The 16,583-nt window shown below is 39.5% G+C and overlaps 1 protein-coding gene across 1 annotated transcript in view; it reads left to right on the top strand.

The window, feature by feature from the left end:
• The window catches only part of kcnh3 (potassium voltage-gated channel, subfamily H (eag-related), member 3), a 163,773-nt gene that overhangs the window by 133,528 nt on the left and 13,662 nt on the right, over positions 1–16,583 (top strand). The window contains exon 9 of the mRNA XM_079662628.1: positions 16,558–16,583. This exon is cut by the window's right edge and continues 189 nt beyond it. Within this exon, the coding sequence (XP_079518754.1) occupies positions 16,558–16,583 (26 nt within the window). The remainder of the gene's footprint in view (positions 1–16,557) is intronic.

Genomic DNA, 16,583 nt, shown 5'->3' with positions numbered 1-16,583 from the left:
AAGACATTTTAAAAGGAATGTTTACAGTGAAAACGAGAGTGGGACTCATTTTCTAATTTCCTTTTTATTAACTAAAACATTTCAGAAAAAGATGGATCCAATTCCTTCAAGTCCAAGGTGATGTTCTTCAATGTCTTGATCTGTGAGTCCAAAGCACAAAGATATTGCAGTTATTAAACAGAAAGCATTTGTAAAGCTTGAACACAGTAATATTATTAATTGAAATACTAGGAACTAGGGATGGCTATCGTTAGGATTTTATCGATACCGGTACCGGTACTGCTTATCGGTATCTGTATTTTTTTATACTCTTATCGATACTTTTCAATAATTTGGTGCTCAAAATTATAGACATGAATACAAGATGTGAAGATTAAACAGTAATTGTATTGTAATTTGCTGACATTAACACACTGTCAGTGTTAATAAACTAAAAAAAGACAAGGTGATGTGCCTGCAAGACTTCACTCAGGTAAACCAAACATATTACCCGTGCGCAACAGCTAACCTGCCTGCGAGCCTTCGCTCAGGTCACATTTACACACGGCGCGGCTGAAGCCCGCTAGCAATAGCAGTATCGCGAGCACCGTTTTAGATTCAATGAGTGTCTCGTTTGCAAATGCTTCATTAAGTTGCTTGTGTTACCCCCTTTACACGCAACTAATTGAGTACATAGATTGCACCTTGCACTATCGCCACTAATTTTTTTTAAAGTGCACCCAGAGCTTCGATTGCTTCGCTCTGTCCGCCATGCCTGCGGGAGTCTCACAACAATAATAAGAGCGCTGTTGAGAGACATGACGAGTGGCATTTACAGTGGCCAATCAGAGGGGTCTCAAACCGGATACATCACACGGGATGAGGGTTCCCAACCAACCAGAATGGTTTAAAGTTAAACTAAGGAAGTAGACGTAACACATATACCGATAGCAGCACCGTTTGTCTAGCGGCTTAACGGTATACCGATACCGTCCAATCAGGTACCGGTATTGACTTAGTACCGGTTCTCGGTACCCATCCCTACTAGGAACTCTGTGCAGTACGTGCAAAAGCTGAGAGCTTAAAAAAACAGATTCCTTCTTTGACCATGTTTTGCTTCTTTTTTCTATTAAATTGCTTCTATTTTCAGCCACTGTTTTGCACCTGCATGAACTCACATGCTCTGAATCTCTTCCACCTTTTATATTCACGATGTTTTAACTATCCTCCAAGATGGAATGAAGAGCGTGGTGCTAAAGCTGATAATGAAATGCTTTTAGCTTCTTGTTGGAAAGCCAATTGAAACGCTGGTTACCTTATTAGAGTGAGTACATGTGTGATGCAGGATGTGATGAGAACGACACATTACACCGTAGCGTGTGTGTGTGTGTGTGTGTGTGTGTGTGTGTGTGTGTGTGTGTGTGTGTGTGTGTGTGTGTGTGTGTGTGTGTGTGTGTGTGTGTGTGTGTGTGTGTGTGTGTGTGTGTGTGTGTGTGTGTGTGTGTGTGTGTGTGTGCGCGCACGTGTAGTGGTATTTGTGAAACAGTGTTATTATAATGTCTTTTCTCACGTCGGTCTCTGGAGATCTAAATGGAGAATTGTGTTCCAGTGAAGCCTGATATTAAACAGGATGGATTTGAACACTGTGTGTGTGTGTGTGTGTGTGTGTGTGTGTGTGTGTGTGTGTGTGTGTGTGTGTGTGTGTGTGTGTGTGTGTGTGTGTGTGTGTGTGTGTGTGTGTGTTTGGGGGGAATCAGAAAGCCATGAATATCACATTACACGTCATTTCTAAACTTTATTACCAATCACACTTCATTTCCTATGTCATATTCATTAATTAAATACACAGTTAGTTTTTCTTTCTTTTGCTCGGCTGAATGTATCCTAGTGATTGAGTTGAAAGCCTCCTCAAGGAGAACAGTGCTCCAACCCACATGTGCTTCATTTGAAACGCTCAAGAAGTAAGAGAGCTGGCATTATTCATACATCTGTTTTAGTATCATTAGTTTCAGTTATATGGTGAAAACAGGATTCGACCTTTATTTGTATTTGACCTGTATTTGATGTCATGTTGACCTCAAATGCAGGGATCACCACAGCTATAACAATCCAGCCTGAGAGGAACATGGATGTATTTAATATCATTTTAATTAGTTTTAATCAGAACTTCAGCATACTGGTTTTGCAGCCCATTCACATCGTTAACATTCTGCATATCTAACAAAGTGAACGGAGCTTCATTAACTCTCCTTCTCCCCGTGTCGCCTCAGTCTGTTTGCAGACACACACTGCATTTTAATATACAAAAGATCAAATACTGAGCGCTCAAAGTTAAACACAACTTACACGAGAAAGAGATCTAGCAAATTGGAAATAATATGGTCACAATATGCAGCTCGGAAATAATTCCTTTAGTTGTCTGAGTCGCAGGATGAATCTGGCTGTGCTTCAGAGACGTGTGTGTGTGTGTGTGTGTGTGTGTGTGTGTGTGTGTGTGTGTGTGTGTGTGTGTGTGTGTGTGTGTGTGTGTGTGTGTGTGTGTGTGTGTGTGTGTGTGTGTGTGTGTGTGTGTGTGTGTGTGTGTGTGTGTGTGTGTGTGTGTGTGTGTGTGTGAGTAATGGACAAAGTGATAGACGGGAAGAGAAGACGGAGAAAGGCGGAGGATTTTGTGGCAACAACAGATGTACACGTCTCGTCAGTATGTTTCTCAAAAGGTCAAGGTGTATTGAAGTAATGGTGTGTGTGTGTGTGTGTGTGTGTGTGTGTGTGTGTGTGTGTGTGTGTGTGTGTGTGTGTGTGTGTGTGTGTGTGTGTGTGTGTGTGTGTGTGTGTGTGTGTGTGTGTGTGTGATGAAGTTGATTTATCCTCAAGTGCCAAGCCTCGGCCCATATTTGATCTCGATCTTAGACACACAGCAATAGATGGAATGCAGTGCTGTTCTGATATTAATAATGAATATGTTTTACATAATTTAAACACTGTGATTATTAGTGCTGGATGTAGCAGAGCCCTGCCAGCTCCTCAGATCACGGGCAAGAACCTATAGCAACAGCCTTACTCCAGAAAGTTCACTGTGAAAGGGTTTTAAAAAGAGGCCCTATTCTGCTTTTTTAATGTTTTGTTTTTTTTAATTTTCTCTTTCCTGTATAGTGTTAGACTTGTGTGCATGTAAATGGTCTGAAACGCCTCCATTGGACTCCTCACTCTAACACTCACATTTCTATTGGCTAGCGCTCCAAGTCATTGTACGTGATAGGCTAAGGGGCGGGACATCTCTAGCAGTTGACCAATCACAACAGAGCCGGCCAGCTAACCAATCAGAGCAGACTGGGCTCTGGTTTCAGACAGGAGAGGACTCTTTAAAGTAGGGACACTACATACTGATATACACCTGAACATCAGCAGGAGAGGACTCTTTAAAGTAGAGACACTACATACTGATATACACCTGAACATCAGCAGGAGAGGACTCTTTAAAGTAGAGACACTACATACTGATATACACCTGAACATCAGCAGGAGAGGACTCTTTAAAGTAGAGACACTACATACTGATATACACCTGAACATCAGCAGGAGAGGACTCTTTAAAGTAGAGACACTACATACTGATATGCACCTGAACATCAGCAGGAGAGGACTCTTTAAAGTAGAGACACTACATACTGATATACACCTGAACATCAGCAGGAGAGGACTCTTTAAAGTAGAGACACTACATACTGATATACACCTGAACATCAGCAGGAGAGGACTCTTTAAAGTAGAGACAATACATACTTATATACACCTGAACATCAGCAGGAGAGGACTCTTTAAAGTAGAGACACTACATACTGATATACACCTGAACATCAGCAGGAGAGGACTCTTTAAAGTAGAGACACTACATACTGATATACACCTGAACATCAGCAGGAGAGGACTCTTTAAAGTAGAGACACTACATACTGATATACACCTGAACATCAGCTGGAGAGGACTCTTTAAAGTAGAGACACTGCATACTGATATATACCTGAACATCAGCAGGAGAGGACTCTTTAAAGTAGAAACACTACATACTGATATACACCTGAACATCAGCAGGAGAGGACTCTTTAAAGTAGAGACAATACATACTGATATACACCTGAACATCAGCAGGAGAGGACTCTTTAAAGTAGAGACACTACATACTGATATACACCTGAACATCAGCAGGAGAGGACTCTTTAAAGTAGAGACACTACATACTGATATACACCTGAACATCAGCAGGAGAGGACTCTTTAAAGTAGAGACACTACATACTGATATACACCTGAACATCAGCTGGAGAGGACTCTTTAAAGTAGAGACACTGCATACTGATATATACCTGAACATCAGCAGGAGAGGACTCTTTAAAGTAGAGACACTACATACTGATATACACCTGAACATCAGCAGGAGAGGACTCTTTAAAGTAGAGACACTACATACTGATATACACCTGAGCATCAGCAGGAGAGGACTCTTTAAAGTAGAGACACTACATACTGATATACACCTGAACATCAGCAGGAGAGGACTCTTTAAAGTAGAGACACTACATACTGATATACACCTGAACATCAGCAGGAGAGGACTCTTTAAAGTAGAGACACTACATACTGATATACACCTGAACATCAGCAGGAGAGGACTCTTTAAAGTAGAGACACTACATACTGATATGAAAGCTTACAATTAGCATAATAGGGCCTCTTTAAATGAATGAGCAGTCTGGCCGAACACATCTCTAAGTGTTAAAGTGCAAACGTCAATTAGAGTCAAGATCATCAAATCAGGTGATGATAACAAACCCTTAAATATGAAATTAGCTAGTCACACACACACACACACACACACACACACACACACACACACACACACACACACACACAACCACACACACACACAGACAGACACACACACACACACACACACACACACACACACACACACACACACACACACACTATGTTATCAAAGCTGAACTATAGCTCCCTGCAGAGAGATAATAAGGAACAAAGGAACAGAAAAATCACGATTTAATGACTGGATTTTTTTCCAATTAAAAAGGCAACACACAAGTTGTTATTCTTGAACTGACGTTATCAAATAAATGATGGTTGCATAATTAGTTTTTGTTTTAGGGGTCCTAAGGAACGAGGAGTCACCAAATTAATGTTTGATGAGGTTTCGAAAGTAATTGATTTTGTATTTGTTTTGAGAGATAAAAGAAATCACTTCTTCTAAAGAGCATCACAATGTATGATATTGATGACTTTAATCTATCTTGCAGCATTTGTTCATAACAGGAAACAAAGAGTTCCAATTATACTGAAGATCTTATTAATGAGACTTAAGAGGAAAAAGTGCAGAGGTTGAGGCTGCCATGTTGAATATGCGTCTCACTTTGACTCCACTCCATGTATTTAATACCTTTAGTTACTTCACAGATGTGGATGAATGATGTGAAATCTAATCAAGTGTTAAATCAGACTTTAGTTCCACCTGGAGTAAATCCACCAGCTACCCTGCAGAATACAAAGTCATTCAAACTAGCTGCACCTTTACCAGCTTTGAGAACACTTTCATGATCAATCATTATAAAACATATCATATATATTATTCTGAAATGGACCAATCTGCACAACGACTACTTTTACTGTCTTTCACTATATTTTGATGAGAATACTTTTCTACTTTTACTTGAGGAACATTTTGAATGCTGGACTTTCACTGTAACAGAGTATTCCTACACTCTGGTACTTCTACTTTTACTCAAGAACAAGATCTGAGTACTTCTACTTTTACTCAAGTACAAGATCTGAGTACTTCTACTTTTACTCAAGTACAAGATCTGAGTACTTCTACTTTTATTCAAGTACAAGATCTGAGTACTTCTACTTTTACTCAAGTACAAGATCTGAGTACTTCTACTTTTACTCAAGTACAAGATCTGAGTACTTCTACTTTTACTCAAGTAGAAGATCTGAGTACTTCTACTTTTACTCAAGTACAAGATCTGAGTACTTCTACTTTTACTCAAGTACAAGATCTGAGTACTTCTACTTTTACTCAAGTACAAGATCTGAGTACTTCTACTTTTACTCAAGTACAAGATCTGAGTACTTCTACTTTTACTCAAGTACAAGATCTGAATACTTCTACTTTTACTCAAGTACAAGATCTGAGTACTTCTACTTTTACTAAAGTACAAGATCTGAGTATTTCTACTTTTACTAAAGTACAAGATCTGAGTACTTCTACTTTTACTCAAGTACAAGATCTGAGTACTTCTACTTTTACTCAAGTACAAGATCAGAGTACTTCTACTTTTACTCAAGTACAAGATCTGAATACTTCTACTTTTACTCAAGTACAAGATCTGAGTACTTCTCCCACCTCTACAAATCACAGGAGTAGATGCTTACACAATTACAATTGTTTTAACTTCAGTAATTTCTCTTCTGGACGATATTAGGAAATACATCTACATTCGTAATAACAATTTCTATAGAACTGTTGGGAAAATTCTGAATGTCTTCTTCCAATATCAGAGTCACATGATATCAAAGGTATCAACTGTAGCTGTGAACATGACAGGATGTGTGATTACCTAGAAGAGCATCAGGACTGTTTGAGGCATATGATAGCTATGTGATTAACATGATGATTCAGCCTCTATGGAGAGAGACATATGACAAGCATGCTCATTTCTGACGTGGAGCTAATCTGAACTAATTATTGAATACTGCTTTGGAGTTTGTGTCACATTTGGCACCTTCCCATCTCCACCCTGGTAATTAGTTTAGCTTCAAGGCTTCTGCTGTGAATATGCCAGCTATGATCTGTCAGGGTTTCCTCCTGTGTATCGCAAGCATTAGCTACTCCAAAAAGATGTCAGTGACGCTTTCAAAACGTGTAACTTGTGCAGTATTTTATTCAGTTCCTGTAAGGTGCCGCTTGTAATCGCAGGCTGTAGTACTGCGCTTTCTTTTTGAAAGGGGAACTATTATGCAAAATGCACTTTTTGATGTATTTTATACATAAATATGTGTCCCCGGTGTGTCGTGAGACTCACAAAGTGTCAGAAAATAAAACCCTCTCTCTTTGTAGCATGTACACTGGGTGTTTCTCAATGTCGAGGAAGGCTGCTCCAGAGCCACTATTTCAAGGATGCTACGTCATCGAGTCCCGTCGAAGGACTGTTCCAATGTCAAGGCTCCTTGTAATTCTACCGAGGCCGGCGTCCTTTGTTGCGGGAAATTTCGAGGCTGCACATGTGTATCTTCCGCGGTCTTAAAATCCCCACAATGCTTTGCGCACGGACCAATTTCCAAATCTTTGGCGGAAATCAAGCTCCATTTAAGGCGGGGCCTCGCACATGACGCACACCTGTTAGCCTGTTCCACCATTCTTCGTTTTCAATCAATCAATGTTTATTTATATAGCCCAATATCACAAATGTTACATTTGTCTCAGTGGACTTCACAGTTTGTACAGAATATCAGTATGACAATTTTTCCGAGGCTATGAAGGATTCTTGCCTCGCTTCTGAAGCATCTGACTCGGAGGTACATGTGCTACCAAGCAAGCCTCTTCGACATTGAGAAACACCCACTGTGTACCTGCATGCTCCAAAGGGGCGGGGCCAGCAGCTACTGACCCAAAGGCCCAATCCCAAACCAGTCCCTCGACCCTACCCCTCCGTGACGGAGTGAACTCCGTCTGTAGCCACACTCGCAGCTCAACGAGGCTCCCTCCTGTCAGATGGAGGGAGTAAATACAGGAGCAAGATTTGGGACGGCCTCCCCTCTCTCCGGCAGAAACAGGAAATGCCGTAACTGTATGTAACAACGGTTTCAAATCAGCATCTCTTAGACAAAACATTTAAATTAATAACTCAAATAAAACTCCAAACATCTTTCATTGTGTTTCAAAGCTCTTTTAGTTTTAAACCTGATGTTTATAAGCTTCTTAGTTTTTGCAACAGTCTGTAAATATACACAACTTTATAATAAAATGCACACATTTACCTTTTTCTAGACTAAACACAGGTATGATCCTAAGTTAAAAACATATGAGGTTATCATAAGGTTGCTAACATCGCAGCTTATCAGTGGATGTTTGCTGGAACTACTTGTTAACAGCGTGTTTCCTGACGGACACACACAGCGTGACTCCGGTCAGGTAGAGACCGGTCTCAAGTCAGCACCGCTGCAGACTCGCTTTTGAGGGCTTGATAGCCCACTCCCCCTCCACACCGCTCCACACTCGTTGGTTTGGAACAGCCCTCAATATGGCGGACCCTCCGTGTGAACGCGCAAACGGAGGGGTAGGGTCTAGGGGTAGGGTGTAGGGGTAGGGTCTAGGGGTAGGGTCTAGGGGTAAGGTGTAGGGGGCGGTTTGAGAATGGGCCAAAGTCAGCGTTTCTCTAACAGCTGAAACAGAGGGATATGAGGGATTTCTAAAATGCGTGCATTTGGTATTTTGAGCAAAACACATCATAGATATGTTTTTATATATTTGTATATATCTGAGACCCATAATATATGCCTACAAATAGCATGATAGGAGACCTTTAATGTCTACTTTTGATTTGAAATGACTGCAGGACGCTCACTGGATCCCAACGTCCACTAAAAATGTGATTTGCAAAAGCTATATAAAACATTTTGTTCCCTGCATTACACATGAAACATGCTGCAATGTGAGGCAGAGAACCTGTTGAGCCGGTCAAAAGCATGACTAATTATCTGTCATTAAAGCCACATCCGCCTGTAAATTAGATCTTTAATTGACCTTTACTTTGACCATCACACTGCATCAGTGTAGTGTATGGAGGGATGTGTTACGTAACACTAAATTAATACTGTTTGACACGAGTATAAAAAGAAAATTGACCTTTTATTTCATTACACCCCCTGCAAGGCCAAGTTGTTGGTAACTGCAGAGAAAGCAGGTTGATATTAAAGGAGACTTCATTATGTCGCCCTCATTAGGCCTTTGTATGGTCAGTGATAGAAGAAGTATCAGATCCATTGTATTAAAACTAAATACTAACACCAGACTGTGAAAATACCACACTGCAAGTTAAGGTCCTGCATTCAAAATATACTTAAAGGGGACCTATCATGCAAAATGCACTTTTTGATGTCTTTTATACATAAATGTGTCCCCGGTGTGTCGGGGAACTCACGCAGCGTCAGAAAATAAAACCCTCTCTCTTTCCCTCCGTACCCAAATCTCTAAAAACGGGGGAACAACGGAGCTGATCCAGATTTGCGTCCGATATGACGTAATATCTGAAATGTGGACCCACGGCCCAATCAGAAACGTTGCTATCAGAAACAATGGCCGACTGTTTTGGACGTAATATGGTCGGTGTTTACATTAGCATCGCTAACACTCAGAGCTAACCTGTACTGGAGAGCATGTGTGTGAAGAAGCAGGAAGTAAAAAGGAACTCACCTTGTGGTATAACCGGCAAGAGAGAAAGCCTTTGAGCTCCATACTGTTTCAGAGAGAATCCTTGATACAGTGTTTCATCACGGCAGTATTTAGTTTAGACAGTAGCTGCCGGGTCCCGCATGAGCTCAGACCCCCACTTTTTTATTTGTATCAATTTCATTTTTTTAAAGCTTTATACCCCAAATCAGCCCTTTTGAAACAGGAAGTGAAATAGAGGGATATGAGGCATGGCTAGAATGGGTGATCTGTTTGGTATTTTGAGCAAAACACTTCATAGACATGTTTTTTATATACTGTATTTGTATTTATCTGAGACCTATGCTATTGCCTAAAAATAGCATGATAGGTGACCTTTAAGTTAAATGCATGTGTACTGCAAGCAAAGGGAGAGTTGCAATATTGATGATGCATCAATTATGAAATTAAGTAAAAGTAAATGAATATATTCTGTTCAGATCAGAAATCCTTTATTTATCCTTTGGAGATTTACATGATTACAACAGCAGATAAGGTAAGGAAACACAAAGGAAAAAGTGTGTACACGTTCTTGTTCACACAATAAGTAAAAATGTATATTGCCAAGCCATTACTAATTAAAAAATATTATTGGTTTTAGTATTTTTCTATTTACTTTTTTTCAATTTTTTTTATTTCAGTTACATTTGTTTCTTTATTTCATTTAAAGTACATTTATTTTCCTTTTGTATTATTTTTTTCGATATTTTCTTCGTGCTTATCAGCTAGTATTGTAATCCCATCATACTGTTGTGTCCTCGGTGTCGGTATCTCTTACCCGTGCAAGATAAATATATTTTAAAACGTTGCCTAAAATGGAAATATCCAAGTACTTATCTAAATGTACTTCCTTTCACTCCTCTGCTGAATATGTCTTTTGTGCCACAGTGACAAGATCTCTTCAAAAGGAAGCCAATTTGATGCCTGAAATATCAGATTTAAAAAGGAGCAAGGCCTAAAGCAAAACCAGACAAACACTGGCATTGAAAACTGAAGGCTGAACATTTTGACTTATCGGAAATAATATAATTCTTCCACCAACACTCAGACACATTGAAGACCGCACACACTCTTAAATATCACTTTCAGTCCTCACTTCCTGCTCAGTTCAACTGGATCTTTTTTATTTCGTGATATAGGAGTTACAAAACAAGTGCATACAAGTAGAGTGTCACAGATTCACAGAAGACCATAAGGTGAATTTATAAGTAGAGACAAATGTAGGAGCCATGAAACGTGTTTTGATATATAAATTAGTTTTCTACTAGTTTATATTTGGGTAATGTGTGTGTGTGTGTGTGTGTGTGTGTGTGTGTGTGTGTGTGTGTGTGTGTGTGTGTGTGTGTGTGTGTGTGTGTGTGTGTGTGTGTGTGTGTGTGTGTGTGTGTGTGTGTGTGTGTGTGTGTGTGTGTGTGTGTGTGTGTGTGTGTGCGTGTTGACAGGCGTTAACTTTATGAGCTGTCCGTGGTCCTGAACTCATGTGTGTGTGTGTGGCCTAGCATTACTATACTTGTGGGGGACTTAAATCTGTTTACACAGTCACGTGTGGGGACTCGCTTCCCTTATGGGGACAAATTGGAGGTCCCAATGAGGGGAATCATTAATTTTAGGGTGAAGACTTAGGTTTAGGGTTAGGGTAAGGGTTAGGGTTAGCATGTGTTGGTTATGGTTAAGGTTAGGATAAGTCTCCAGGAAATGCATGAAAGTCAATGTAATGTCCCCTGAAGTGATGAATACATGGTGTGTGTGTGTGTGTGTGTGTGTGTGTGTGTGTGTGTGTGTGTGTGTGTGTGTGTGTGTGTGTGTGTGTGTGTGTGTGTGTGTGTGTGTGTGTGTGTGTGTGTGTGTGTGTGTGTGTGTGTGTGTGTGTGAGAGGGTGACACACAGGGTTGTTGTATTTTTTGTTGACCGCAAACTTTAGGATTGCTTTGATTATTATTACAATGTCTACGTTAAATAAGTTGATTATCTCATTTTTAATTAAATTATTCTTTGCCATTTTGATCTCAGCAATTTCTTTTTTGATAGCGTGTCATACAATAGCAAACTCTCAGAGACTTTGTTTGTTTCCTGCTGCCGTTACAACAAATAACAAAGGACAACATATACATAGAGATACAGTTCAACGGGATGTTGAGGGAAAGTCTCCTTCTCTCTCCTTCTCCACCAATCATCTGTGACAGCTGGAGACAATGGCAGCTCGACTGAGGTGTGGGAACGAAAGGAAGAAGGAGTGGAGGAGCAGTAGATGTGTTAGTGATGAGAAAAAGATCCGGAGACAGACTCAGCGTGTGAAAAGATCATTATACCAAATTTAATTAGGTAGAGGCACAGATGGGGAGGGGCTGCAGACATGAGGGTGCAGACGAAGAGGTTTCAATGGAGAAGGTTGAGGTGAAGGAGCCGTGTGCAAAATATATTATTCTGAAATGGACCAATCTGCACAATAACTACTTTTGGCACTTTAACTATATTTTGATGATAATACTTTTCTACTTTTACTTGAGGAACATTTTGAATGCAGGACTTTTACTGTAACAGAGTATTCCTACACTCTGGTACTTCTACTTTTACTCAAGAACAAGATCTGAGTACTTCTACTTTTACTCAATAACAAGACCTGAGTACTTCTACTTTTACTCAAGAACAAGATCTGAGTACTTCTACTTTTACTCAAGTACAAGATCTGAGTACTTCTACTTTTACTCAAGTACAAGATCTGAGTACTTCTACTTTTTTTTTTTTTTTCAGAAACAAAACATACAATAATAATAATAATAATAATAATATATATATATTCTTTTTTAATTTCTTTTTTTCACTCATAATAATTCTAACGAAGTACAAACAAAAAAACAAAAAAAAATTATTAATAATTCTCAAATAGTCTCTGTCATGGTTCAACAGGGGCAAGAAGAAGCTTAAAACAAACGTTTCTGGTCCGACCCCCTCTAGCATACATGTTCCTTATAAATAAAATATTAGGTCATCCTCATCAGCGACATGTTTGTCTTGTTAATTTGTTTTTTCTTTTACTCAAGTTCAAGATCTGAGTACTTCTACTTTTACTCAAGTACAAGATCTGAGTACTTCTACTTTTACTCAAGTACAAGATCTGAGTACTTCTACTTTTACTCAAGTACAAGATCTGAGTACTTCTACTTTTACTCAAGTACAAGATCTGAGTACTTCTACTTTTACTCAAGTTCAAGATCTGAGTACTTCTACTTTTACTCAAGTACAAGATCTGAGTACTTCTACTTTTACTCAAGTTCAAGATCTGAGTACTTCTACTTTTACTTAAGTTCAAGATCTGAGTACTTCTACTTTTACTCAAGTTCAAGATCTGAGTACTTCTACTTTTACTTAAGTACAAGATCTGTGTACTTCTACTTTTACTCAAGAACAAGATCTGAGTACTTCTACTTTTACTCAAGTACAATATCTGAGTACTTCTACTTTTACTCAAGTTCAAGATCTGAGTACTTCTACTTTTACTCAAGTACAAGATCTGAGTACTTCTACTTTTACTCAAGTACAAGATCTGAGTACTTCTACTTTTACTCAAGTACAAGATCTGAGTACTTCTACTTTTACTCAAGTTCAAGATCTGAGTACTTCTACTTTTACTTAAGTTCAAGATCTGAGTACTTCTACTTTTACTCAAGTTCAAGATCTGAGTACTTCTACTTTTACTTAAGTACAAGATCTGTGTACTTCTACTTTTACTCAAGAACAAGATCTGAGTACTTCTACTTTTACTCAAGTACAATATCTGAGTACTTCTACTTTTACTCAAGTTCAAGATCTGAGTACTTCTACTTTTACTCAAGTACAAGATCTGAGTACTTCTACTTTTACTCAAGTACAAGATCTGAGTACTTTTACTTTTACTCAAGTACAAGATCTGAGTACTTCTACCTTTACTCAAGTACAAGATCTGAGTACTTCTACCTTTACTCAAGTACAAGATCTGAGTACTTCTACTTTTACTTAAATTCAAGATCTGAGTACTTCTACTTTTACTTAAGTTCAAGATCTGAGTACTTCTACTTTTACTTAAGTACAAGATCTGAGTACTTCTACTTTTACTCAAGCACAAAATCTGAGTACTGCTACTTTTACTCAAGTACAAGATCTGAGTACTTCTACTTTTACTCAAGTACAAGATCCGAGTACTTCTACTTTTACTCAAGTACAAGATCTGAGTACTTCTAGTTTTACTTAAATTCAAGATCTGAGTACTTCTACTTTTACTTAAATTCAAGATCTGAGTACTTCTACTTTTACTCAAGAACCCCTAGTGCCCCATTCTCTTGCTATTATTGTGTCAGTTGTATCTGTTTGATGTCCGATATATATTCACGTAGCTCTGTTGGAGGAGCCTGCTGGGACTTCAGTTTCTCATTGCTACATCTACACTGTAGCTGCTGAGCACATGATGATTATGCCTTGAATCTTGAAACAATGTAATCTTGGAGTGGAGGGGGTCGTAACATACTCAAATGTATATACTCAAGTATAAATATGTTTAAAAAGTAAATGTACTTAGTTACTTTCCACCACTGACATTGCACAACCTTCTAATCTACAGCATGATGCAACATTAGTATAATACTTACACACGTTGCTGCACTTCATCACTCATTCAAACGGGTTTGAAACCTGCTTTCCATGCAGCTATTCCAACAACCTCGTCTAGCCTGCCCTTGCATGGGGTGTTATGAAATAAAAGGTCCATTTATTTTCTGACCTGTGTCACACAACATTACATTAATGTCATGTAAAGCATCCTTGAAGCAGTCAACACATCACATACATGAACAAGGACACGATCACAATCAATACTGTTGATCAATGTGATTTTGCTCAGGGCCTTTACTCGTAGTGGAGTTCTTTCACAGTAGCTTTTCCCTCTCACCTTCCCTCCCTCTTTCTCACCCCGCCCACGCATCTCTCCCCTATCAGGCCTCTTTAATCTCACTTCTCTTTCCCTTATTCCCTCCATTTCTCCACCTCTCTCTTTGCAGTCCTCCTCCTCTCTCCATCCCCCATTTCATCTCCCTGTTGGCCTCCATCTTTCCTCTCTCTTTTTTTAAGTGGCTCATCTTTGTCCCTGCATGCCTTCTTCAATGCTCTAGGGAGGCTTTGTCTGTCAAACAAACCTCACAGATTATTTTCCTGGATTACTTTCCTTTTGGTTTTTGACATCATGCGGTTTGCCAGTTCTTTCATACTCTGTTGAAGAGTAAAAAGATTGAATAGTTATCGGAGCAGCGCTGGTGATATCTTCCCAATAACACGTTGTTGTTTGGTTGTTCTGTGAAATGCCGACATGCATTACCTTCATCGACGACAGACTCCTCCTCATCGGGGTTTACACACATATCCCTTACCTAAAAAGGAAGTTGATGGTGGCTATAACGGGCCGTCCACACCGCAGCTTTGGAAAAATCGTGCCGGCGGGCGTGTCTAAAGCTCAACCAACAACCAATCACATGAATCTCCCGCCCCTGACACACAAGCAGCGGTTTGATTGGCTAGAGCTTGTACTGGCATATGATTTGATTGGCTGACGCTTCCACCGAAAGCTTCAGAAGATTCAAAAGTTTAACATTGCTCAACTTTTGCAGCCTGAAATGCCAGGAAAGCTCCGCTCTGATTCCCACAATGCAGTTCTGCGAAAAGTGCCAACGCCGCCGTGTGGACGGACCGTAGGTGTCCCTGCAAAATATGATCATCATAAAATATGCTACAATGGATTTGCATGAGAGCGGCAGAATATAAGAACACTTGCAATGCAATGATCCGTAAAGAATATTGAATTTGGAACTTGCATTGGTTTAATTAAAACAATTATTCAAGCAATGTAGTATCGGCTTTACATAGGGTTGGATGAGCCATGAGAGACCAATTAAAAGAAGCGAACACTGAGATATCGTTAGTTTTTAAAAATAAATGGGCATACAAACTAGGGATGCACCGAATATTCGGCTGAATAAATGTTTTATGGACCCATAATAGTGATTATTATTTAAGTTAAGTTTTGCCATAATCATGTATTTTTCCATAATCAGGCAGCTGAACAACATTGGTAAAAAATGTATACATTATATATATAGATATTTCTATTAATCATTTTCTGCCTTTCGGCATTCGGTTTTCGGCCAACTGTTTCCTATTTTCGGTATCGGTTTCGGCCAAGAATTTCCCATTCGGTGCACCCCTAATACATACATACACACAGCGTCTTTACTAAACTCTGCCCTGCTTGCATTTGTAGTCTCGAGGCCGAAACAAAGATAAATGGTTAAGAAAACGTTGGTACACTTTCTTTACGTGTTTTATTTCTAAGAAAACTACCAAGGGACGGGAAGTGCTCTGTACTTGTTATTAACTGATATTGATGAAACTGATTTGCTCGACTGTCTCAAATTGTAATGATTGTGTGCATTGCTTGGATTTCACTGAACAGACTGTACGTGGTTTGTCTTGTGTGTCATGTTTCGCAAAACCATGGAAAACCAGATGGTGCATCTCAAGGGGGTCATCCCAATGAATAAACATTTCTATAGAAGTAAAACACTAAATGCTAAATGATCATGTTTCTTAGCCGACAACCTCGACATGCAACAGGCCAACGTTAACATTTAGAAAGCTGATACCGACTCTCTCGTTACCGTGACATCCACGTGTTCTTAGTCCCCCGGTGTAATGTACGTTCAAGGCTCTTACATTGATTAAAGTCTGATGGTAAATGTAGTATCCTTGGTTCTTGTCTTCCATTTCTTTTGGGGGCTTTGTTGACGTTGCAAATGGAGCTGCTTTGACGCAAGAACAAGTCTTAATACATCTGATAGAAAAGTGTAATCGTCATCATTCTCTTCTCGTCTCCGTTGAAAGTATTTCGCTTTTCCTTTCCTCTGATCTTCTCTCTGTCTTTGATGATGTGTGGTCTAAATGACTTCCCTCAGGTGGATGAAATGAGAGCAGGTATCCTCCCTCTCTCTCCCTCTCTCTCTCTCTCTCTCTCTGATTCACCGCTTCAACGACATGACTGTTGGTGTTCTGTGTGCGCAGGTAAAGGCGATCTGATTGGCTCGGAC

Source organism: Notothenia rossii (genome assembly GCF_949606895.1).
Source record: "Notothenia rossii genome assembly, chromosome: 2".
Lineage (NCBI taxonomy): Eukaryota > Metazoa > Chordata > Actinopteri > Perciformes > Nototheniidae > Notothenia > Notothenia rossii.
The sequence above is the reverse complement of the archived record's forward strand: the minus strand, read 5'-3'. Positions and strand labels throughout refer to the sequence as shown.